The sequence below is a fragment of the Mus caroli genome, chromosome 2, assembly GCF_900094665.2.
Source record: "Mus caroli chromosome 2, CAROLI_EIJ_v1.1, whole genome shotgun sequence".
Lineage (NCBI taxonomy): Eukaryota > Metazoa > Chordata > Mammalia > Rodentia > Muridae > Mus > Mus caroli.
This window is the reverse complement of record NC_034571.1, coordinates 39,731,719-39,756,348: the sequence shown is the minus strand read 5'-3', so window position 1 is coordinate 39,756,348 and position 24,630 is coordinate 39,731,719. Positions and strand designations below refer to the sequence as shown.

The following is a 24,630-nucleotide window of genomic DNA, read 5'->3' as shown; positions in this document are numbered from 1 at the left end:
GTTCTAGGAACTGAGCCTATGTTTGACTGCCATTCGGCATGCCGGTTACAAATCATAGTTATTCAATTACCTGATTAAAAGCAGTAGGCTACTGATGATGTAATGACGGTACATTATTCCACTAATGGACATGGGTAAAGAATGGTTGTTGGGTTGATCACCTAAATAGAATAGCTCCAAATTGAAGAATATAACATCTTTAAGGCAAGCTATTTTCAACTGCCTAATGTAACTGTGTCCTGATGGAAAGATGGTATCCCACTGAACCATTAACACGTCCTGCAAATTGTCTTTCCTAAATATTTTAAAAACAAGATACAACTCACATTATCCCTTTATATATATCCTGTAGCTTCCTCCATCCAGCCACTCTTGGCTGTACGTTGTTTTCCAATGTGAGCATCACAGGAATGTTGAATGCAGCTCACCCATCCATTTATTGGGAGCCTTTCATTGTCAGGCTCTGTGTGAGGGGTCAATGTACATATAAAAGAACACACTATGCACTGACCTAGGCATGTGCAAACTTTTCCACTTTGTGTTATGCTATGAGCCTAACACCCAGTCACTCAAATTTTTGTTTATTTCTTTTGAAAAAAAAAAAGCAGCATGTTTTCTGCATACACATCTATAGTCTCCAGGAACCTCAAGAGCTCTTCCAACATTATCATTTAAAGAGCTATTTTGGTTTTTGTAGTTTGTTTTTTCTTCTCAAAGTGCCTTGCCCTTGATTTTCTCCTTGCTTGATTGTTTTTCTTTTTCTGAACTGAAAATAGGAAGTGGTCTGAAGAGTATAAAATTAGGTGAAAAGATTAAACTAGAAAAGAGGAGATTATTTTTAACCCTAGAAAAAAAACTTACTAACTCTGTAGGCTGCAAAACTATAAAATAACTTTCCAAAGAAGTTAAAGAATCAAAGAATCATTAAGACATTAATCTTTGGAGGAGACAGGAGAATTATGACAAAGTACAGTGCTAAAAGAATTCTACAGTACTAAAGTAAACTATCTAACGTTCAGTGCTTCAGGCTAGTACAGAAGGGTTACCTGGAATATGTATTTGGCTTGCTATATGTGTGTATATTGATGTTTCTGTTGGTTATAATTTATTTGCAAATAGAAAAGGGGAATTGGAAAGGCCATCTTATCTTACTAATTTAAAAGGGAATATTAGTCACATGGAAACTCAAAAATTATAAATTATAGTTTTATTCAATGCTTCCCAAACCAATCTAAGACTTCTTAATTTTAATATGTTAAGCCCAAGGGTTGCCTATATAAGTAGAATTTATATATTCCTCTTCTAACAGAAACAAAAGGGTTTTGCCCATAGCATAGTGACAGTGTTGTGAGAGATTTTGTATTTTTTAATGAGTCAGTTTTCATTATGTAACAAGAATTAAAAAAAAAAACAAAAACAAAAGCTATAAGGTCATGTTGTTTTTTGATTCCCAGGACAACAAATATCTGAAAATCTTTGACTGCCTTGTAATAATTATTTTTTGTTTCTGATTATTGAAAACCTGAAAGTGTTCCAAACAAATATAATCTCTTTTTCAAATTTTGTAAACATTTGTTTCCAGGCTAAAACATCCTGTCAGCTCCCAACTGTGTTTAGTGGNTGAACTATTAACTTCTGAATATAAGACCTTTTAATAGAAACTCCCAGACCAAGAATTTACTTTATAAAATGACACCACTATAAGACATTNTAGAGTACTGCATCTTGATATGCTGACTCTATTTAAACCCTCCATCCGTAATAAAAGGCTAATTGTGCAGGGTCTTAATTTTGGCTTAAAACCAAGTGACTCCAGTGGAAAGTATTTTAAAATCCTAAATTCCAGAATGGGGATTAAGAGTTGTGGTAAATGTTAGAAATTAGACCCACACTTTATCTGGGAAGAGACACTGTTCTTTTGCAGTCTGGACCCAAAGTGTGGGAATCTCTGCAGCCGATGGGGTGTGAGCAGAGGCATACCGCTGTGTTNGTTAGCTAGCTTCTCTGGTGACGGAACTGCACGTCCACTCTTACGCTAACTTCTGTTATGCTTAAGCTCTTTTTGATAACAAGACTGTTGTATATTGCTAAGCAGAGATAAACTTAATTAAGTGCCACTAATAACTAGAGCAAATTAATTAATAACAGTGTTGTATGCAGAATTTGTGAAGATTCAAGACATATAGTTTATTGCAAGAATGAACTATCTGTCATTTCAAAGCAAGGATAAATTTATCTGAGACAGAAAAGCAAGTTTTGGGTAACTTGCTAGATATGAAAAGAAAAAAAAAACCCTGTGCTTCCCCCTTTTGGAACTCACAGACCTACCCTGTTGTCCACAATTGCTTTTGTCTTTGCAAAATCTACCCCGACCCGCAACTCCCCACCTTGCCATCTCTGGTTTCTTTCCGTTGTCTTTCCTGGTTTCTCTTTTATACTCTTACTGGCTCTTTCCTGTTTACTGTTTGGGATTGTCTTCCCTCTTAGCCCTCAATGTGGCTTTCTTACAGACACGGAGGCCCCAGCATGACTACCCGAAAGAGCCAGCTCCAACTTGGATGTCGCACAACAGTGCTGTCAGGAAGGTGGCTGTCTCTGTGGTTGCATTAAAACAAAAACAAAACAAAACACCAAGAGGCAAAAAAAAAAAAAATACTGGTCTTAATTTTAACTCAGAAAGAAAAGCTAAGTTAATTTGCAGCATACTCTCAAGAGCTTCATTGAGAATCCTGAGCAATGAAGTGCATTCGGACACTCAGCTATAGACATAAAAGTGAGAAAAATCCAAACCAAAGCAAACAAACAACAAACACCAACATAGCTTACTCCCTTAGGGACATTTTTTTTTCCAAGTCCACAAATATTCTCAAGAGAAAAAGAAAAACTGCTTATCTTGTTCTCTAGATTTGTTTAAAGCATGTAATTTTTATCAGTTTGTTTTTGTTTTTATTACTTTTTTTTTCACTCACTGCTTATAAAACTAGGAAGCAGAAGTCTCTCGGGAAGAGGATGGAATCATAAAAGTTTGCAAGACTCTCGTCAGAAACCAAGCAGTACAAATTGCACATTTTTCATAGATGGATCAGCCTTTAGTGCGTGCCTGGATCCAGCTATCATAGATTATTCCAAAGTAGAAAAGAATGAGGAGAATAAAGTTAGCGGGGCTGGGAGAAGACTTGTCTAGTTATGGCAATACAATCTGCACTTTAGGGGCCTGGATTTCAAGCAACGGGAAATAGCAACGTAAAGTTTTATTTTTATACCAAAGCACTTAGTAGGATCTCAGTGGACTGAAGGGTTCACTGAGTGAAGTAACAGAGTATTAACCATGACAAGTTTCATGTCTCCACAGAATATTTAGATCATCATTCCCGTTGCTTATCCAATAATGTCTTGCACATGTATACCCCACCTAATATGCACAGCAATATGTTTACAGCAAATACCCATCTATTTGTTACTATTCCACACTGTGAAGTTTTCTAACTCATAGAAGTATCCTCATGTTTTTCATGGTACCCAGGTACTAGCAAATATGACCATATAAAACTTCACGTTAAAGTGACAGTCTCTCAAATTTCACATAATCACAAGGAATTAAAGAGCAGTTAAGGTACAATAATAACTTCACCCATTCTTTTTTTTTTTTTTCTAACTTGTTACAATCTACCCTAAGATAACTAATTGTTCAAAGTAAACATTCCACTCGGACCACAAAAGGAATCCATTATACAAACATATAATTCACAGTCATTTTTAGTGGGTTGTAAACAGTTTGGAATGAGTATAAAATGGGACAAAAATCAAAGTGAGCATTTTGAAATGAAAAAGTGTTTGCTACAAAAGGTCAGTCCCTTTGCTTGGCAAACTATGTAGAAAAGCCTGGGAAAATGCTGATCACACAAGCAATGGGGGGATTTGAGAGCCAACAGCCTCCTTGTTTCTTTAAACAGACATCGGAACCTATAACTGGATCCTGTCAAACAAACGACAGCAAAAAAATATAACAGCTGCCATGAAGTCCAGTTGAGAGATAAAGCTTTTGAGGCTAAAGACCTTCTCAGAAGTAGACTAAAGGTCTTTCTTAAATCTTTAAGCCATGTTATGGATCCCAGGGTATCTTCTGGGCAGTAAGTCAAGTATGTTACTTGTGCTTCATTCCTGTCATAGCATTTTTGTGTTTGAGGGAAAAAAATAAAGAAAGGGCAACCTTTTTGTTGATTAGTAACTGCTGAAACATTCAGAAAGCCAGCTTGTATCTCAAATCATCAAATTCGGGAGATGTGGGCTCACATACACAGGACCCCCACCACACACACACACACACACACACACACACACACACACACACTCACACACACACACGGTACGGTCACACACGGCATGGTAGGACTGCAGAGATGGATCATAGGGTAAGACTGTGTGCCGCCAAGCCTGGGAACTTGAGTTAGATCTCAGGCACCTCACAGCGGAAAGAACTGATTCCTGCAAGTTGACTTCCCTTGTCTACACCCATGCTATGCTCTGGCATACACACTCAGGAAAACACAGACATAGACACATACACTGAATAAAACAACTTTTTTTTTTAATTGTGGTAAGAAGCACATAAGGTCAAATAATTCTTTCAGGTGCATATTTCAGTTGTGTCAAGTATATTCAGCTTGCTGAGTTATGGATCTCTTGGTATCCTCTTAACATGCTAAGCTGATGGGGCACAGCACCAGAACTGGAAACCTTAAAGGAACAATGAGCTATCACATCATGTTATGAACAGTGAATGCCAATCCTATTATATAATTTTAAAATTCAGTTGTATTCCCTTACACTCAGAAATTTTACTTGATATACAAAAATATGTTTAGAGTAGAATTATGTTCAGTAATTTAGTAAATTTTATCTCTCTATAAAAGAAGTCTCTGGCACAGTCTATCTTTGGTTTTCCACTTAAGCCCATCTTTCTGGGTATCACATATGGCTGGCTTGTTCTCCTACTATGGTCACACAATGAGTCAAGATAATAGTTTCGTGAATAAAACAAAATTAAACTTCCCTTGGTCTTGTGAGGAAATGAAAACAGACAAGCATGTATTTATGACCAGGATCTGACAGATCAATATAAAGCATACATCTTTGGTTTCTTTCTTTCTTTCTTTCTTTTTAATGGTTTCCTGTCTTGTTATACCAATTCTTTCCTCTCAAAGCACTTAGAACTGTTTGCTCTTTGTCCAGGTGTTTAGTGCCTATTTCTTCTACAGTATTAGTGTATAACATGAAGAACAACACACAACTAGTGACTGCTTCTTCATTCATGATTATCCAACATATCTTTGGGAGAAGAAACTCAAGTTGAGAAGTTCATTGGTCTCTTCGGTTACCTCACAAAGAGACTTCAACTACAAAAGTCAGGCAGAGAGAGGTAGGTGCAATCTGCAAAAATCAGTGTGATCCTCTGTACAGAAGTATGTTTAGGGCTGCATAGACAATGTCAGAAATGGTAGAACTCACCGTATTCCAAATGGCTGGGGAAGATAACATTGTTTGGTGGTCAAGGGTTTAGGGAATCAAACTGAGACAAGTGACTGTATCAAATAAGTCAATTGCCAGTTGGTTTACAAAGCTTTTTTAACCATTTTTTTAAGTTATGTACAAACATGGGGAAAATTTAAATGTAACTCATGTCACTTAACTGATGGTGAATAAAGAATACACTTCTTGCTAGTCACTTGGTAGAACTTTCAGGGTGACTTCAAGTGCCTAAATTTGGTTCATTGAGATTCAAGCAGCAAGAAAACTGAGAGGGGGCTGAAACAATGTTGAGACTGTCTGCCCTGTCATGCTTCAGTTCATAAATAAGAAGCATTTAAAAAATACAGCTTGAGTTTTATAGATTCCTTAAAGAAAAGAATCACAAAGGGAAAAAGAGAAAGGAACCAGCCCGTTTTTGTAACAGCCAGTGTGCCACATCACGAGCACAGAGGCCATTTCCCCAGAACTGGGAGAGTGAACACAACTTTCATTAAATGAGTCTTTCCTAGAACAAACCCATAAGCATTTCCCATGACTGTGCAGTTGAGATTTTTGGCTGGAGGAGCATCTGGCCATTAGAAGGAGCACTCTAGACATGCTGAGCCCCAGCCATGTCGAGATACTTGGCACTTTCTTCAGCTACTTCCTAGTACCAACCCTGCATCAAATGTCATCAGAAGCCTGCATAAATATTGGATTTAGATTCACATAAATTATTTCTGTCCTGAGGTGCAATATGCCAAAATTTAGTAAAAACAACACTTTGAGTAAACAGAATTGGTGGATAAATGTAAGAGTATTAATCCAACAAAACGATCATAGAAAAACGTAATCAAGCATACACACTCCTAACTCTTGCATGGATGTAAGACCTTTATCCTGCACCTATGACTTTTTATGGAACATATCTGGAGTTCCTTTAAGCTAACACTGCCAAAGTGCTTTGAATTGTCAGTTGCTTTGCAGAATTATAAAGTGTCTTTGAGTTTCATTAGAATGCTCAGGAATTATTTTAATAATCATATGTGCGATTAGCAGCTGTTTAGTGCTGGATCTACAAATTCATTTTGAGAGTAAACATTGGAACAATAAAATATAATGCTGTCATGATTGCCCCTGTCAGCAGAAATATCGTCTTACTTTATTAAAAATCACCATGAAAATGCCAGGCACAGATACAATTCCTATTTATAGACATTTTCTATTCTATGATGTTATGAAATCTGTGCACTGCAAAGCTACATTTAACAGGGATTTTCATTTTGCCTTAGGTAGGCTCACAAATCAGGAGATATAAGCTCTTCTTCCTGTGTGCATACATCTTACTCTATACGGCCTCTCCCAATGGCCTATTTGGATTTTTGATCTAATATAATAATGTTCATACCGTTGGTTCTCAGTATTTAAAAGTGAATGAAGATTTCTTGGAAATCATGATAGTTTCGCTATTGGAAATAATAACAATCTTCTCACTGATCCATTTTGACTCTAAGTATTTATTAAATAATATTTACTCCTAAGATAGGTACCTATAAATTAAATGAAATTGCAACATGCAATAAAAACACATTTCTCTCTAAATTCCAATCAGCTTCATTCCTCATAGACGTTTCTCCTGGAGCTTATTCTACAGTAACTGTTTCCTGCTCTCTGGCCCCTCAGCACTTCTCCTTGATGTCGATGTGCTTTTCTGACAGTCACTATCTTTATCTGTGTCCCTACCCACCCCTTCCCCTCTTGTTATTCTTTCATTCCCTACTGATATGGGAATAAAAGGATCCCAAGGCTGTCCTTACTGTATAATTAAAGTATGAATTTCTAGGAGTTAGAAATTGCATGCCGTTTTTATTATGCTTCTATAATAAAGCCAGGTAACACTGAGAGTATTAAAATGGACTTTTCTGAGCAGAACACTTGAATATTTTTCCCCTTCTTTGGTTGTATTGTTTTAAGAAATAGGTGTTGAAAATAAGAATAGGTTCAGCTATTCCTTTCCTCTGCAAACACCTCTATCTTTCACTTGATATATATCCCCCTAGATCCTGGAAATATGTTGTAAACTTGTAACAGATGGTGATGAAGCTTCACATTTTTTATTTAATACATTTTTTTTTAAGATTCTGCATTTACAGTGTGTATCTTCCAGGAAAAATGACCTTGAATGAATGAAGTCATAGTTCGAAGGAAAAACACTCCGCAGATAAACTAGCCTAGAAATGATGAGTCAATTGGGGTTTGTTTTGTTCTCTTCCATGAGATGAAATAATTTCAGATGAAAAACAGAATGGTGAAACAGAGGAGTCAAAGGTCATCCTAACAGTGGAGGTGTATCTGCTAATTGTTCCAGGAAACACAGTTAGCTGGACTCTGTTCTGAACAGAACCATGTGGAAGATGGTGTATCGCTGTCTGTGAGTAGAAACGCTGTTTACTTCACTTGGGTGATGCTGGGGGCTTACCAAAAAATTGTTCTGGCACATCTACCAGCATGAATGTGAGAGGGTTCTAACACTGTGAGTGCTGATATTTTATGAATGTTTTACCACTGACTTGGAAACAAGAAGTTTGCAATTGATTCAACAGTATGTCAGACAGACAAAATATTAAACAGGAGAGAAAAAAAAACACTGAACATTAGTGAGAATTGCTAATGTCCCCATTGTAAAAGCAAACTGAAGTTAATAAGAAACCTGATCCTCTTAACCGATTAATGAAAGTCAAGTTTTAATTGCGTGGCTTCCCAGAGAAATCAAGTGGTTCCGTGAACTTGAGCCCTAGCTGTTCAGAGGACTCAGCAATGCTGCACATTCAGTCACCCACCTCTTTTTTCAACAGCTTCAATGCATTGCTTTACAAACCATGGAACTGTGGAATGTTCTCGTTCACACACTGTGTGCAGATGAGAGCCAAAAATTTGATCTGCAAACGAAACAAAGATGAGCTTCATTAAAATCCAAGCCTGCGTTGTTCTTAATTCGATTCTACTTCCATAGCCAATACCGAGATCTTCATCTTGCATAGAAATTGATTTTTGCTATAATTTCAAAGTGTCTATGGCAGATGTATAAAGACTGTGTGTCCCTTCTTTATGGAATAGAATCTTGATCTCCTGGTAAGAAAAATAACATAGTCCTTGATCAGGCATGGGTAATGAGTGAGTTATACTCTTTAAGGGACTGAACTCTGTTTCTCTAAAATTATGCAGAGGAGCTGAGGTAGCTCCCACGAAATAATGAAGCTTAGCACATCTGGAATCTTGCCTGTTTTAGAAGTTTCTCAACAGTTATCAAGAATGCAGTTTGTCCAGTTTATTTAAGGCATTCATTCTGGAAGGTTATTTGATAAGGTAGAGAGTAGCAAGGGAAGTACTGCAAAGTATTGCTTAGTGTTTCTCCTGCCTTGAATACCCACCCTCTTGTCAGATTTAAGTATCTCTTGTCAGAAAGTATCTTTCTGATAAATTCAGCTCAGAACTTCCCTATGTCATCTTCATTAGACTCCCAGCATAGCGGTTTCTCTGCTTGTTCAACAGATACAGCAGGAAACAGGACTCATGTTCAAAATGGCCAGCAACATCAAATTAAACAAAGTTAAACCGAATTTAAGACATGATTTAAAGTGTTTTTATTTGTTTGAGCTATGCCATATTTGAGTTTCTATAAGAGGATGGTAGAGATAATAATTCTCAGACTGATTCTTTGAAGATCCATTTGTTTCAGAGGGCATCTCTCTGAACTAACGCTGAACTGGGCTCTGAGATCACAATGCTGAACTGGGCCCTTGCCTTTAATTTAGAATAAGACAGATTATTTTTGAGCAGCATTTTTTTGTATTTATGATTATGGGATTGTGGCTTGGATTTAAACCGTTCTCTGAAGATTCATTTATTGAAAGTGCCAAGCCATTCCCCAGTCGCAGGAAGTACTGAGAGGTGACTGGGCCATGAGGGCTCTGAGCTGATCAAAGGATGAATTCATTAACAGATACTTTTTCTCACAGTATTTTCCAGCCACCTCTGAAAGATCGGTGCCACTCAACTCCATTGTCTATACCAATATCTTTGCTTTATTTGGGGATGGGGCTTATCTCCACTTGACATGTTAGACCTATGTTGACTATGTAGCTTGTTTAACTTGCTTAGAATTCAAATCCAGAAGGGTCAGGGTCATAGAGTTTCTATGTGTCTCCAAGACTCACACAATGTTTATACATAATGGAAGTTCACCAAGAATGTTCTGAATTGTCAGTCGGGATATTGTAGAAAAGCAATTGAGATATATAGAAATTAAGAGGAAAATATATATAGGCTGCACAACAGAATGCTAAATGACAGGGTACTTTGAAGATGAAGAAACTGAGATGTCAAGGAAGTTGTATTTATATCTATTACTTAGGAAAATATATTGGAGTGTGCTGGTAAAAACGTCATGGAGGGAATCAAGTTAGGCTAATGCACTATAAATAACACACTCTGATGTGGAAACACATGTTTATACAAGAAACAGGAAGACGATAAACTCAAAACCCAGATAGTATAAAGAAATGGCAAACAATTGTATATGCTTTGAACACTTGATGAGGTAGCAGAGACTTATTCCAAACGGTGAGCATCCCTGTAATAAAGCGTGACAGAAATATTACCTAAGAAAAATTGCCTAGAACTTCAGATCAAATATTTTACATTGGCTAGAGGTTACAGGCAGGAAACATTACTACAACATACAAACCTATTAGTAGACTTCATAATTTACATCCGTTGCACAAATGTTGGTTGACCTTTCTATCTGCACAGCAACAAAGCAGGCAGTTAAACAGTTTATGTTCTAAATATATATACTGGGATTTCTTTAATATTGTAAGGTTGAAACAGTCAGTAACTTGAAAGGTGTTGAGTTGTAAGAATGATGCCCTCCAGTGTAGGTGTATGTCTTTCCGTGTTTGAGAGAGAAAGAAAAAGAGAGGGGCAAGGGGTAGGGGAGGTTCCAGTATAGGTGTATGTCTTTCCATGTTTGAGAGAGAAAGAAAAAGAGAGGGGAAAGGGGTAGGGGAGGTGGAGAGATAGAGAGACAGAGAGAATTACTTTGGATGGAAGTCATTTAACAAAAGTAGACACTATCATGAAATGGGTGCTAAATTTCTAATTGAGCTTTGTTTTGCTTTCCTTTTCACGTGGATATAAGGGAAAGATACAAAGATGGATGGGCTAGACAAGCAACATAGAAAAGTGATTTTTGGTGTGTGCAGATATTTTGCTTTCTTCCTTTAACTTTCCTCCTTAATCTACTTAGTTATCTGTGAAAGACAATCACAAGTGCTTAATATGTGGCACAGTAACCCCAGAGTGTCCCAAATATGCACTATGCTGCCATACACTCTCTATGCTCTACGTAGGATACCCCAGAGTGTGCCATAAATGTGGTTATGTTGCCACACAACCTCTATTCACTACATGTATCTGATGTAGGAGACTGACACCAAAGGAAAGGAACATGTCATTGTGAATATGCTGTGTCTGGGTTAGTAAAGGTGCACTGTGAAAGTATATGGGAAAAGGTCACAGCAGTCTTCCCCATGTGCAACTTCCCAGCAAAGGGACAAGCTCTCAGATATAAGTAGGATTTGAGTAGAAAGCTAAGAAAGGGAAACAAGGGGCATTTGAAGAGATGGAGGATAGCACGTGCCAATACTTGAGAGAATGACAGTATGACCAGAGTGCTTCATTCAGGAAAAATTCAGAGCTTATTGAAATCTTGATGAACTAAGCTTGTATTATGATGTATCCTATACCTTGTCAACTAGGTTCAGTTATTTGACAAATACTAATGATCTCCTACAAATAAGTGCTTTCTTTATTAGTTCCTTTCTTGTTCTTAGAATTCACTCAGGTTGGCTGCATGGCCCAAACCTAGGTAAAATTCCTCTGATCCAAATAGTGGAAGTAGAGAACAACTCCTAGAAAAATTTCTTTGATCTCACACAGTAAAAGAAACATGCAGACACCTATACATATACGTATTTAGGTGCACAGAAAATCACAGTATTTCAACAGAAATGTAATAGAATTCATGAGATATAACCCAAGATTATTCTTTTTTTTTCTTGAAACAGGGTTTCCCTGTGTAGCCCTGGCTGTCCTGGAACTCACTCTGTAGACCAGGCTGTCCTCCAACTCAGAGACCCCCCTGCCTCTGCCTCCCAAGTGCTGGGATTAAAGGCATGTGCCACCACTGCCCAGCCCAAGATTATTCTTGACTGAAGTCTACATCTCTAAACTTCTGGATGATGGGATGGTCTGGACAAGCAACATAGGAAAGTGACTTGTGATGTGCCCAGAGACTTTATTTTCCTCTCTTATGAAAAGACTGTAAAGAAAGAGATACTTTCTCTTCTTGTTCCCACTTGGAACATCACCTTGTGATAGCATTTGGATCAATTTGAGCATTCATGTCACTATGAGACAAGCTATAAAACAAAGGCTAACTTGCTTTACAAAAGAAAGCAATGGAACATGTTATGTACCAACCATGAAACCCTTCTCTAGATTTCTTACATGTCATTGTTTTAAACAGGATAACCCACCACTTGCAGCCAAACACATTCTAACTAATATGGAGCAACATTAGCAGGTTGCTTGACTGTTTATAGTGAAGTGTGTATTATAACCATAATTCTACTAGATCTATGGTTAGGTTATGCTTAGACTTATGGTAGGTCTATTTGACAGTTTATAAAGAGCATGGGTCACAGAGGATGGGTTGATTAGACACCTGTGTCTGAGCTAAACAGGCAATACAGAGTCTAGGAAAGATGTTGTGAATATCAAAGTTAGGATAACGGTGTAGATTTTGTTTTGTTCATGGTTTTCATCTTTTTGGAGGTAGAGTGTGGGTTTATATTACCTTCCCCGTGACCATAAGGTTCCATTTGTTAGCGTGCATGGCAGTTATGTCTCCTCGTAGGCTCTGATCCTGTGTTTGATCTGCAGGCAGCTTGGTGTGGTGTGGATAGGAATGTATCAGTTCCAGATGAAAATCTCAGGGAGTACTGCAGTCTTCCACTCACCTTGTCTTTTTCTCTGTTGTTCCTCAAAGGAAATCTTCCCTGGCTAGCTACTGCTCTGTCATCCTTGGCTCTGGGATAAACATGTATGACAGAACTCAACCCAATGTTTAGAAGTTCAACCAGACTACATGTAAAGCAGGCCTGCCCAGCCAGACCTGTTCTTGGTCACATGTGACACACCCTTACTGTACATTATTCTATATTTTGCAAAGTTCTATTTGTTATTCAGCAATATCTTACTGATTCAACTTCAACTGGAGTTCAGGTTTATGATTAAATATGGTTTAGCCTGTGCTGTCAGATGAAAAGGACAAGAAGTAGCCTGAGACTAGAGAGAAAAACCAAAAGACAGGAAATTAGCCACCAATAAGGAAGTATATGTTCAGTTTTTAATTCAGTGAATGTATAAATCCCAAAGAAAGTTATTTATATCTTAATATTTATTCTTGCTATGACTTACCAAATTCTATGGAATTTCTTAGTCTCTGTTTTTAATTCTACCAAACTCAATTCAGTAGATGCCAGTGAACACCTAGCATATGCTGAGTAGTGTAGAGAATGCAAAGTTTCCTTCATTCACCACTCCTTCATTCATCATTCATTCATTATTACAGGCCAGGTAGTAGACAGTCTGTATTACAACCTGAAAGTGTCTATAGCTAATAAACACTTCCTACAAGACTTTCACAGTAGTAGCAGAATGGTGATGGAGACAAACATGAGAGACTGTCTGTGGCTTCTGACAACGTTTAAGATATGGGCGGTTGTAAAGAAAGTCATCTTAGGAGAGGAGAGTCATAACAATGGAAACCAGATCATTATGGTAAAGTCTTAGGAAGAAGACGAGGAAGAGATGAGTTAGATAGATAAGGATATAGGACATGGTATTTGGTTTGGGGTAGATAGAAAAATGAACTGCACGGTATCTTTGATTGCTGAGTGTGTGAGGATGTACAATACTGGGTGGCCATGTGGGAGTGGAGGACATGTACTATTGTCACTCACAGAGGCATCCAGAAAAATGGGTATCCTCTAAAAATTCTATCCTTCTTCCATCTCAAACAATGCCATTGGAAGTAAAACAAAACAAAGCTAAACAACCCCTTCCACCTAAATATTTTAAATGTCAGTAGATAACGTTTGTGTTCGGTAGTTATTAGATCCACCAATGTTTCTCATATTACTTGTATCCTTCTTAAGATTTATTGCCTTTACTCAAGAATGTATTGCTCTGGAGTGCAGGATCTCAGTTCCCACATGATCTATCAAGGCCCAAGGCTGTCTTATGGCTCAAACTAGGGCCTCCTTCAAGAAATTTAAAATCCAGATGTAGAGAGAGATTGAGGATAGTATCGCCTTTATAGATTTGAACTGCGAGGCTGCCTAGAGTTGAACGCTAAGGTTTTCACAGCTCCTTATGAGCTGGCTACATAGGATGGATATGTCAACTGAGTAATTCTACTTGGAAGAAATTGGCGAATGGAACATATGCACAAAAGCCATCCACAGCAACTATATCTTTACCACTTTACTTAGATTCCCCAAGTCCTAAATTACAAAGGTTCCCCTCCACTCATCTTGATGGCATTTCTTCAAGTTGTTTTCTGTGTGTTACTATTATGAATATGACTAAAGCATGGGCATAGCTCTTCCCAGGAGATTGCAAAGAGAGGGCACAATTACAATATAAAAGTTCTAGATCTTCAAAATGGCTCGGTGAGATCTCTCTCATTCCAGAGGGTATTGGTCAGGAAGCAGATTGTACGCATCCAATCTCTTTTAAAGGGCACACAGAAGAATTAGGGTAAAAGTGAAGGACAGAGCTGAATAATGGCTATGAAACTACACAACACTTTGTGCTCCTAGGTTCAGTCACACCCCATACAATCTGTATCCTTGAACTAGACAGTTAAATGATCAGAATATTTTCATTCTTACATATCTGGGTTGTCCATTTTCTAAGAATTTGCAACTGAAAATAATCTTCAGCAGGACACTGGACTTCAACGTAAGTTATGAATTACCCATCTCAGAGGGTTGGGAAATCTTATCAAAGAAAGAATACCATGTAGATTGATATTCTTTAGTATTAATATATCAAATAGTATTAATAATATTATCAAATCTAAGGGTAAATTTAGAATTACCTCCCATCGGCAGATCTGACCAAGTTCAGAGTTCAACATTTCAAGCAGAACCTTTATGTTACAGGAAAGTGTTTGACTTTCTGTCTTAAAATAGTGTAGACAAGGGGGTGGGAAAGAGGAGAAATTTTCTTTTCTTGGCAAGCTTATATGACCAGCTTTGCCCCTAAACTCCATGCTTGTTGCCTGGCACACCATTAAGGATTATTTCTGCTTTCCTCCTCCTTATGGATATTCAAAAATGGGAGCCTTCCCAGAACCCCGAGTTCCTAACTCCCCACCTACATCCCCATCTGTGGGCTCACTGCTAATCTTTTCTTCCTGTCTTAACAACTTTTGTTTTGTATTTAGAAAAGGCCTCTTGCCTGAGGTGTCAATATTTTTGGAATCCTCTGCAAACGTCTCTGGCCTTGGCAAGTGTGATCATTATATCTCCAGCCTACTGCTGTAGCGTTTATACCAAGTGTGGCAGGCAACACATTGTTTGGAGAAAATCCATTTTTTGTGATTTTTCATTGAAAGCATCTTCTGGTGAGAAAAATAAATAGACCTTCCACATGACTGCACTTATAAATCATGTTGTTTACATAATGAATTAGAGTTTAACTTGAGAATGGTGGGCTTTAATCTTTAAGCTCTCAAACTTTTGACCGATTTAGATAGTTCATCAGCATAACCAGGTTAAGTCCCCCAGACTACAAATTAGCTTCATTCTCCTTCCTTGCTGCTGTATATTTTTTTGACAAATTATGGGAAGAACACCCAGTAATGGGTTCTTTGTCAGCTATATTCCAAATGAATCAAAACTATGAGGAGAACCACTCAATACATGCAGTTAAATGTTCAAATAATGTGACAGTGTTGCCATCATTTACTTAGAAGACAGTCTCCTCACACTATTCAAAATGATGTTCTGTTTTCAGGAGGGCAAGCCACTAAAGCACAGAGGATGACACATTGTGAGGAGTGGAGAGAGAGTCAAGAAGTGTGAAAAGCAAGCTGAACTGCCCAGCTCTGAAACTAAGCAGATGATGACTGTAGAAATGGGTGTATCCATTGAGGTGGTCAGCTGTCCACGATTGAGAAGTATACAACACTGTATTTATATTAAGAAAATGGATTCTTATCTAAGAGACTGAGGAGTAGAGATGGAAGGAACAAATTGAATATAGTCTAAGGGACTAGGCTTAGAGCTGCTTTGGGAACAAATGCTCGAGGGATCATCAAATATGAAGCCAGAGAAATATCATGTTTATACACCAGCAGTAACACTAACCTTAGTGTAGAAACATCAAATTTCAATGACCTTAGTTTCAGTAAAGGATGCTTCAGTGACAGAGATCATGCAATACAATATATGAAGGGAAAGAAAGCATGGAGCCCTCTTTGCTTTCAAAGAAGGTCACATTCACTTGAATTTTTCTCAAAAATGTCACATGCAGGCAGATAATCTTTAATATGTTGCCATCGGGAGATGAAGGGGTTAGTGAAATATATATATCATATCCTATCGTGTAATTTTAGCAGTTTAAATGAATTCTTTATTTTAATATTTCCATTTTCTTTTATTTTTGGGATTATAATAATATTTACAATATTAATCCCTTTTCTTTTCCCTTTAAACCTTCCCATGTACCTCTTCTGGATATTTCTCAAATGCATGGAGGCTTTCTTTATTAACTGTAATTGCATGCATAGATGCATGTGTATATACATATATCTTTCTAAATATACCCTATGAAGTTGCATGTTGCTTAACGCTCCTTGTATGTATGTTTTCTGGGCTAACCATTTGATACTAGATAACCAGTTGGTGTGCTCTTCTCTGTAGAGCACTGTTCTTCCACTCTGCATTCCTCAGTTGCCTGTAGTTCTCCATGTAGTGGCGAGGCCTGTGAACATCCCTCTGCATGCTTTGACATGTCTATTGGTATCATCATTGTTCAGTTCATGTTTAGGCAGTCACTGTTCATTTTTTATAACTCTTTTAGCTCAATTCTTACAATTGCTTCATGTTCTTCTCCTCAAATACAAAATGACATGTTTACACATCACTCAGAACTCTTTAAGCTTTACTGAGATGGTATGGAAGGCAGGTGATTTGAATGAGCACTTGACTGGAGTTTATGTCTGCATGGAATACAGATGTCTATCTAGTGCTAGAAGATGAGTGTACTACCACATATCTCTTTAGTGCTTCAGAAAGTGCTTCATTTTCTTGCAAACCTTATGGCTTTGATTAAAAGTATAAGCAACTGCTTTTTGGTCTATAAATACAAAACATTTATTTTCTGCTGAACCTCTAGCATATAGTGAACCTCTAATTGCCTTATGACTTTTGACATAAGAGGCAAGTACAAGAATATTAATGGATGCTTCCAACTTTTCAGTATTTTAAACTGTAAAGAAGCAGGCATTTCCAAATGCTATGCATGTACCTTGCTCCTGCTAGATCATTCACGTTGTTCCTTCATGTCCATTTTACTTTACTAAACCTCATAGCTCTATGGTAGACAATAGCAGCATCCACCGTGGGAGGACTGACCTGGAGATTTGCCTAGACAATGCAGCGATCTCCAATCTGTGGGGATGAGGATTTTGTTTGAAGATGGACAGCTGACTGTCGTTGCAGTAGCATTGTTTGACAGGAGCAGAGCAAGGGTGTATTTTGGTGAAAGCTAGCTGCCACACAGATGGAAATGCAGTGTTCTTCCCTGTACCTTATACAGTTTTCGTTTTCCCTTTTTAGGCTTCTAGGAGTGTCTACTTCCCACAGATCCATGGCGGGTGCCCTTGTATGAGGTCCTATTCACTTAAGCTTGTATGGAATTACTCCCCAACTGTGCTTTTTTTTTTTTTTTTCCTGTTTGGTGAAATGGGATGTTCCAAGAGTGTTCAGCAGCCAGAAGGAAATTAGTTTCTTCAACTTACCAACCCATTAGGACAGTGAGCATGGAATTCTTTTTTGTTTGTTTGTTTGTTTGTTTGTTTTAGATAGCAACTTTGACCCATACTCTCTGCTTGTACCAAACTCTTCCCCCTTCAAACACACTCTGAATCACAACAGTAGAGAGAATGACAAAATAATTTTTATATGATATCATTTCACCCATTCAAAGTATCCATTCAAGATTTTGTCAATGTCTTTCAGAAACAGTAAAAAGGTATATCATTACATAGCATATATATATATATATATATATATACACATATACATATATGTGTATATATATATATATATATATACATACACACATATGTGTATGTGTGCATGTGTGTGTGTAGAAAGGAAAATATAAGCACATTAATACATAATATGAAGTCAGTAACAGACAAGCAACAGTAGAACTGGTGATACATCCAAGGGAGGCATCTCTGAATGAATGTCTTTTGAGAGAACTGAGCAATGTAAACATACAGGGAAAGAGAAAACACAGAAAGCTTCTGGAGGAACCGATGGCTTAGAGGGTTGACTGGCTGACACAGGGTGACCAGGAAGCAGGACAATGCTGAGGAAATGGAAACAATGGGCCAAGGCAGGTAGAAACACATAGGTCATGAGAGGACACTAAACATAACTTTGAATATAGTTTTATGCTAAGGAATTGAAGATGGTTGAGCAGGGGATGAATGGTATGATTTACATCTCTAAATGATTCCTTGGAGCAGTTGCTGTGCAGAGACTAAATTTAAGAGGGTCAAGCAGAGAAACAGAGAGGCCAGGCAGGGGGCTGGTGACATATTCCCCAGGGAGAGGATGGAACTTGGATAAGGATGGTAATAACGGAAGTGACTAAAAGTGGTTTAATTTAGAATATATTTTTAGGCAGGATTTGCTGATGGAAGTGAAAGAGACAAAGTTAGAGTGGAGGGTGACTCCAGCTGGCACATGGCTGTGGTATTTCCTGAAATAGAGAACACGTGGGAGCCAGGGAATCAAGGGTTGCTCTGGATAAATTTGAGATGTCTACCAAGCACCCAGGAAGATGTCAAATAGACATTTGAATATGCAAGTCTGGAGTGTGAGGCTGACGTTTTAAGTTTGGAGAATATCAACCTACTGATGGAATTAGAAGCCACAGGGATGGAATATTTCAGCCCCAGAATGTTTGAACAGTGTCCAATAGTTGGAGAATAAGAAGAATAGAGAAAAGATAGCCAAGAAACAAGGATGAGAAGAGCAAGACTCACCAAAGAGATGCCCACTCACCTGAGTTCCTAGTCTCAGCCTAGGCAATGTGTACCCAGGATGGACAGAGATGAATAAGATGGTGTCTGAGTTCGAAGCCCAGAGTCTAGAAGGATGATATGATAATATGACAATAGCTTTGAGAAGAGAAGTTGGAATTAACGAGAGGAAAGAATACAAGGATAGTTTCACAGTGTTGGTGACTTTCAGCTGAAAGTGTAAAAGAAACTCAAGAGTTCACTAAGTGAAAAACTAGTGTTCAAAGTAACAGAGATGTTGCATAGTCAGAAAAGATAACTGCAGCCTTCTCCTCTTGTTTTTATATGCATGTATTAAATTATTATACTTATGCATTAGGTATTTCCAGTCACCAAATCAATTCACTAAGGAATGAAAGATAAACGCATACAAGAAAAATATTTTATAAAAGTAAGTGATTTAAATCCAAAGACAGGACATTGTCAATTGACACTGGGGGAAATAAACCTTAATTCACTGCGTGAGTTTTAGATGATTGATATAAACAGATAGTTGTTTAGCAAGGTGTGTTTCCTAGCAGCGGGAGTCGACTATATTTTGTATTTTTCATATGCTCAGCTTCACCACCTTAGAATTATGGAAACAATCAACAATAGAAAGAGGATTGTTTATAAAAATTCAAGTGGGTCAAATTTTTCTATCTTCTACAATATTTGTTTACCAAATCTTTATACTCTTTCAATAGACATTAACAGAACTTGCTTGCTCAATCATGAAGCTTAGAATAATTCATGTCCAGTTAAGTTTATCATCAGGTATCATGTTCTTTAACTAGAAAGGGATGATTTATTGAGGTTAGACACTACTGTGTGATAAATAATTTTATTTATAATTTTTATACACTTGAAATAAATAAAGTTTAAGTTTTATTTATAAATTATAAATAATTACAATAATAAGGAAAGAATGTGGTGCATAAAATTTGGGCAAATTAAGTGAACTAATTCTAAAAAATTTATCTTTTCAGGCCAACTAATAGAGACTAAAGATGAAAACATTATCCAGTGATTAAGAATCAAAAGATTCTTTTTGGTTGGGGAAAGCACAGACATTTTACTGCAGAATTAAGCAAACTCTAGGTAAGAAGGCTGTATTCTCTCTAATATCAGCATAGATTTGTTAGAATCCCAAGTGGTAAAGACTTCAATTTATTTGCATGAATGTAGAGTTCAATAAGAAAAGACTCAAAGTCAGTAGGAGTAAAACTGCTTAATGATTTCAAATATTGCTTGTAATGTATTAATATAACAGGTTTGAATATCTATAATGGAGTCTCTTTCATTTGGGTCTTAAGGGTGTTCTTCAAGCCACTAAGGCTGAGCACTAGGTATGCGCTGAAGTACCTAAGAGGAAAGCACTTTAGGTTAAAAGCACTTTCTCTCTCAGCCCCGGGTTAAAAGCTATTTTAGGATTCTGTTAAAGGCATTCTTTAGTCCTCAGCTTTGGCTTAGAAGTGGCTTTGATGAGAAGTGCTTTGAGGCAGGTAAAGGATTTTATAATAAACCATATTAAGAGCCTGAGAGTCATGTGGCTCTGTGGAGCATTGGGTAGCTTGGTAGGTTGAGTGTAAGCTATGCTTAGAAATTCCCATTCTTAGTAGGTTGTTTGAGCAATGTGGCTCACTAGTTATTCTGTGTAAATAAGTGGAAATTCCATTTCAGCAATGTAATTGGAAGGAAGAGATTATGATTATAAATTAGCATTCTCAAATAAGTTTTCTTTTGGGGGATTTCTAGTCAAATACTGTTTGTTTCTCATTTTTCAGCTTTCACTGCAGAAATTGACAATTCAAAGACATTTCTTAAACACCTAACCTACCCCAAATTTACCCATAAAACAGTATAACTAGGCAACCTATTGTAAGAGGTTTTGTATCTTGCACATTTTCTGGGTCAAGGCTGCTCTTCAGACTCAGGCAACAGGATTTCTTACTGGGATGTGAAAGTGCTATAGAAGTGGGATGGAGACTTCAGTTGGAAGTGTCTTTTGAACAGGGAGAATGATGTCTATGACCTTTATGTTTTCCCATAAGGGTTGATTTTAGCCGAAGTACTGTTTGTGAACTTGCTGAGGTCAATTAAAGTTCTAAGAGAGGGCAAAGGATGCATGTACTACAGCTATATCCAGGGGCTAGGAATGAATTCTGTTAAGGAAACAGCCGCAGACACAAAGGAATGAGCGGGTTTTTTTGTTTTGTTTTGTTTTTTGTTTGTTTGTTTGTTTGTTTTTCACCTTGTGAGATTCACAAAGTGATGCTTTAGGTCTTTGAAAACTATCTAACACCTGCATAGAGGAAGAGCAAAGAACAGTCATCTTGCGTACTCTGTTGAGTATAGGAGCAGCAAGAGGAACTGAGCATCGCTACCTGGAAGCTTCTGCAAGCACAGTTGCTCTAGGCAGGGAAACAGCTAACTTTCAAGATATGCTTTCTTCGGGCAGTGTATGGAGAACAGTGTCAAAAAGAAACCAAACCAAACCAAACCAAACCAAACCAAACAAAACAAAACAAAATCAAAGGGCAGGAGGGCTATATCATATACCTTATTCTAGGCAATGTACTCCCGCACTCCTATTAAGAACTGAGGAATTTTGTTTCTACAGGAGATAGCCATTCACACAGTTCTGTTAGGATTTTGCAAAAACCAAACAAATCTAGATCACATCACCCAGTGCAAGCAGTTCAACAATCTCTCTTTCCGATGTCTTTCCATCAGCCCTCTAGAGGGGATGGTTGTGTTGGCTAATATGAAACTGGAGACTGAATAATCTCTGTAGCAGGACTAAAGAAGTTCACTTGGCAGAAGGGAGCCACAATTTTCTCGTCTTTGTGACCCCAATTATTTACATACTGCTTGGTACACGATAGGTCCTCAGTAAATCTTTTAAAGTAAATAAATGTTTATTATTTTTTTAATGAATAGAAAAAATTCACAAATAAACGTTTCATGCAAATTGCTTAGCTTAGGGCAGTTCAAATACCTACAACGAGCCACTGTTGCCATCAAATTCTCATCATTTTATCCCAACCAATCTCTGTGTCCTCCAGAATTTCCTAAAGCTGCACAGTTTGAATGTCTCCTAAGTCCAAATACCTCAACTCATAGATGCAGCCTAAAGACCAGAGAATAAAGGAACCAATCATCTTCCCCCTATTTTCTGCTTATAATTTCCCCCAAATTTGTTACCGGAATGCTTCTATATATCATTTGATATATCACACCATATTTTTGCACATTTATCTTTCTCACTCACATTTCAGGAGCATTATGGAAGCATATATCCTCTAGTAACACAATGTGTGTGTGTGTGTGTGTGTGTGTGTGTGTGTGTGTGTGTGTGTAGTCACTGGACAATATAAATGGCAATCAAAACTCAAACAGAAGGACATTGAAGCCCATCCCTTGACTGAGCACAGAGCTAGGTACACAGATGTTGACGACACTGACTTAATTAGTGCAAAGTCACAGAGCTTGTACCAAGATCAATCTGTTTTGACAAATGCAGAGTGTGTTCTCTATGATCAGGAGAATGCTATACACTGATAAGATGAGAGTTAGAAATAGAGTATACAATTAGCAATCAGTAATTGTTACAGTAATTGCTCTTTATAAAAATGTCAACAAGCCTAAGGGATATTATTAGGAATGTGTGAAGACAGATAATTTCATCACCTTGCCCAAATTTACAAAACATGTAAGCAGTAAAGACAAAACTAGACTTCAATTCTATTTTAAACTTCATTATTCCTGATGGTTCATAATGCACTGTTTTTCTCAATAAATAGAAAAGGATTGTACTCTGACTAGTATAGCAAGAGTCTTGGCTAGCATGGATCTCACCATTACCTAGCACAATACCAGTTCTCACACTCAAGAAGAGAAAACGATGTTTAAATATGTAATTATTTCAAGTGTATCTAATACTACAAAACTAGTGTAATCTTTGTGAATAAGTATCACTGTTGTTCAAGAAAGAGTTGAATATTTTCTTAGATGTTCTTTGAGTTTTTGTCTCAAGTCTGGTTATAATGGGGGTAGTAGGCTCAGGCCTTTCCTAATAGAGGCTACTTAGGAACTTTAGAGGGGATGTCTGATTAGCCAATACAGATTCTTAATTTCAAGTCTCAGATGAGTGCCAAAGTTTCATGTCTGTACATGAATTTGAAGGTCAATGGTCATGTCTATAGTAGACTATAGACTACTTGGAGACTCATATCTGGGCCACCAACAGAGGCTTCATCTGGACTTTTGATAAAGTTCACACTGTAGCTACTGATCGTGGGAATTGATAAATGTCTTTGACTACAACATGGAAAGTCTTTCTACTTTTGACATGTTATTTGTCTCTAAAACAACACTAAATGAGGTCCTGTCAAACCTTTTACATAATATTAAACAGAGTATGCTAATTAGTTTTTAAGATAGAAAATTGGAACATTCTTAAAGCCTTAGTGCATTTGAAACGTGGACATCACAGTATTCTGCTCTTTCACAGAACGATGTATGAGGGAGTTCAGGGGTAATGGCTTTTCTGGCATTTAGCTTATTTGGAATCTTACAATATGAAGATATCCTTTGGACATTATTTTCAGACCATCTACTTTGTTATTTCCCAGCCTCTAGTCATGTGATAAATTCCTTCATTGTGAGGTTAACTGAGGGCAGGCCTCTTCCCACTCTATCTTTTCTTTTTCTCCTATGAATTTGAGTTATAAGTTCAAAGGGACATGTTAGAACTGATATATTCTAGTTAATGGCCTTCCCATGTGTTTAACTTGGATGACATCTCCTCTAAAATTTCCTTCCTGTCTAATGTGGTTAGATAAGAAAATCATTAAAGTATTGGAGCTCAACAAGCTTCAAAAGTTATTGGAATTTATCTTTTGCTCTGCTTTTAGGGGCATCAATCTCCTATGGAAACAACAGTCCTGGCAGTAGGTTCTTATGAAAGATGTCTATGTGCACAAGCTACCATAACAAAAGCACAATCCAGCAGTTGTGTGGCTCTCAGGAAGGTGTCAAGCTAGGCAGTTTTATGATTTGTCTACAGCCATAGAGACTATAATTTGGGCAAAATTCAATAAGTAAATAGAATGAAGATCATACTTCTAAATAAAGTTTAAGAATTAAATACATGTCAGATTTTCTTGCACAGATTGACCAAAACATTCATGGTTCATTTTGTTTCCTAAATTAGAACATAATTTATATTTGGTTTTTGTGCATGTCCAAGCTTATGTATAATTCTCTTCTAATATTATTGCCCAAAATATTTGAAAGTATTGTTTAAAACTAGGCAAATGACTGGTGTAAAATTGGGAATATGCTAATGAGCACAGTGATTTAGATTTTATCTCAAAATAGTAAAGTGGGTTTGGTATATGTCACTCAACTTTCTAGTTCCTCAGCCAACCCAAATGCTTTCTCAGTTAGCCTAGGAAGTGCACAGAACATTTTAATGGAATATCAATGCTAAAATAGCAGAGATATTTGAAGATAGAACATAGTTAATACAAAAAATTTTACAAAAAATGTCTGGCCTTGGGAAAAATATGAGTTATAGAAGGCTTATATTATAAACAGATATTTCTTATAAACTCCAAATATTTCTGAATTCTTTACTTTAGTGGGTCTTTCCCCCAGCTACTATTAAATTGTACAAATGCATC

The 24,630-nt window shown here is 37.3% G+C and overlaps 1 protein-coding gene across 3 annotated transcripts in view; it reads right to left on the bottom strand.

The window, feature by feature from the left end:
• Arhgap15 (Rho GTPase activating protein 15) overlaps positions 1-24,630 on the bottom strand; it is a 627,570-nt gene that overhangs the window by 229,660 nt on the left and 373,280 nt on the right. For all 3 annotated transcript variants that reach the window (XM_021155710.1, XM_021155709.1, XM_029472910.1), the window contains one exon: positions 8,349-8,447. In XM_021155710.1, the coding sequence (XP_021011369.1) occupies positions 8,349-8,447 (99 nt within the window). The remainder of the gene's footprint in view (positions 1-8,348; positions 8,448-24,630) is intronic.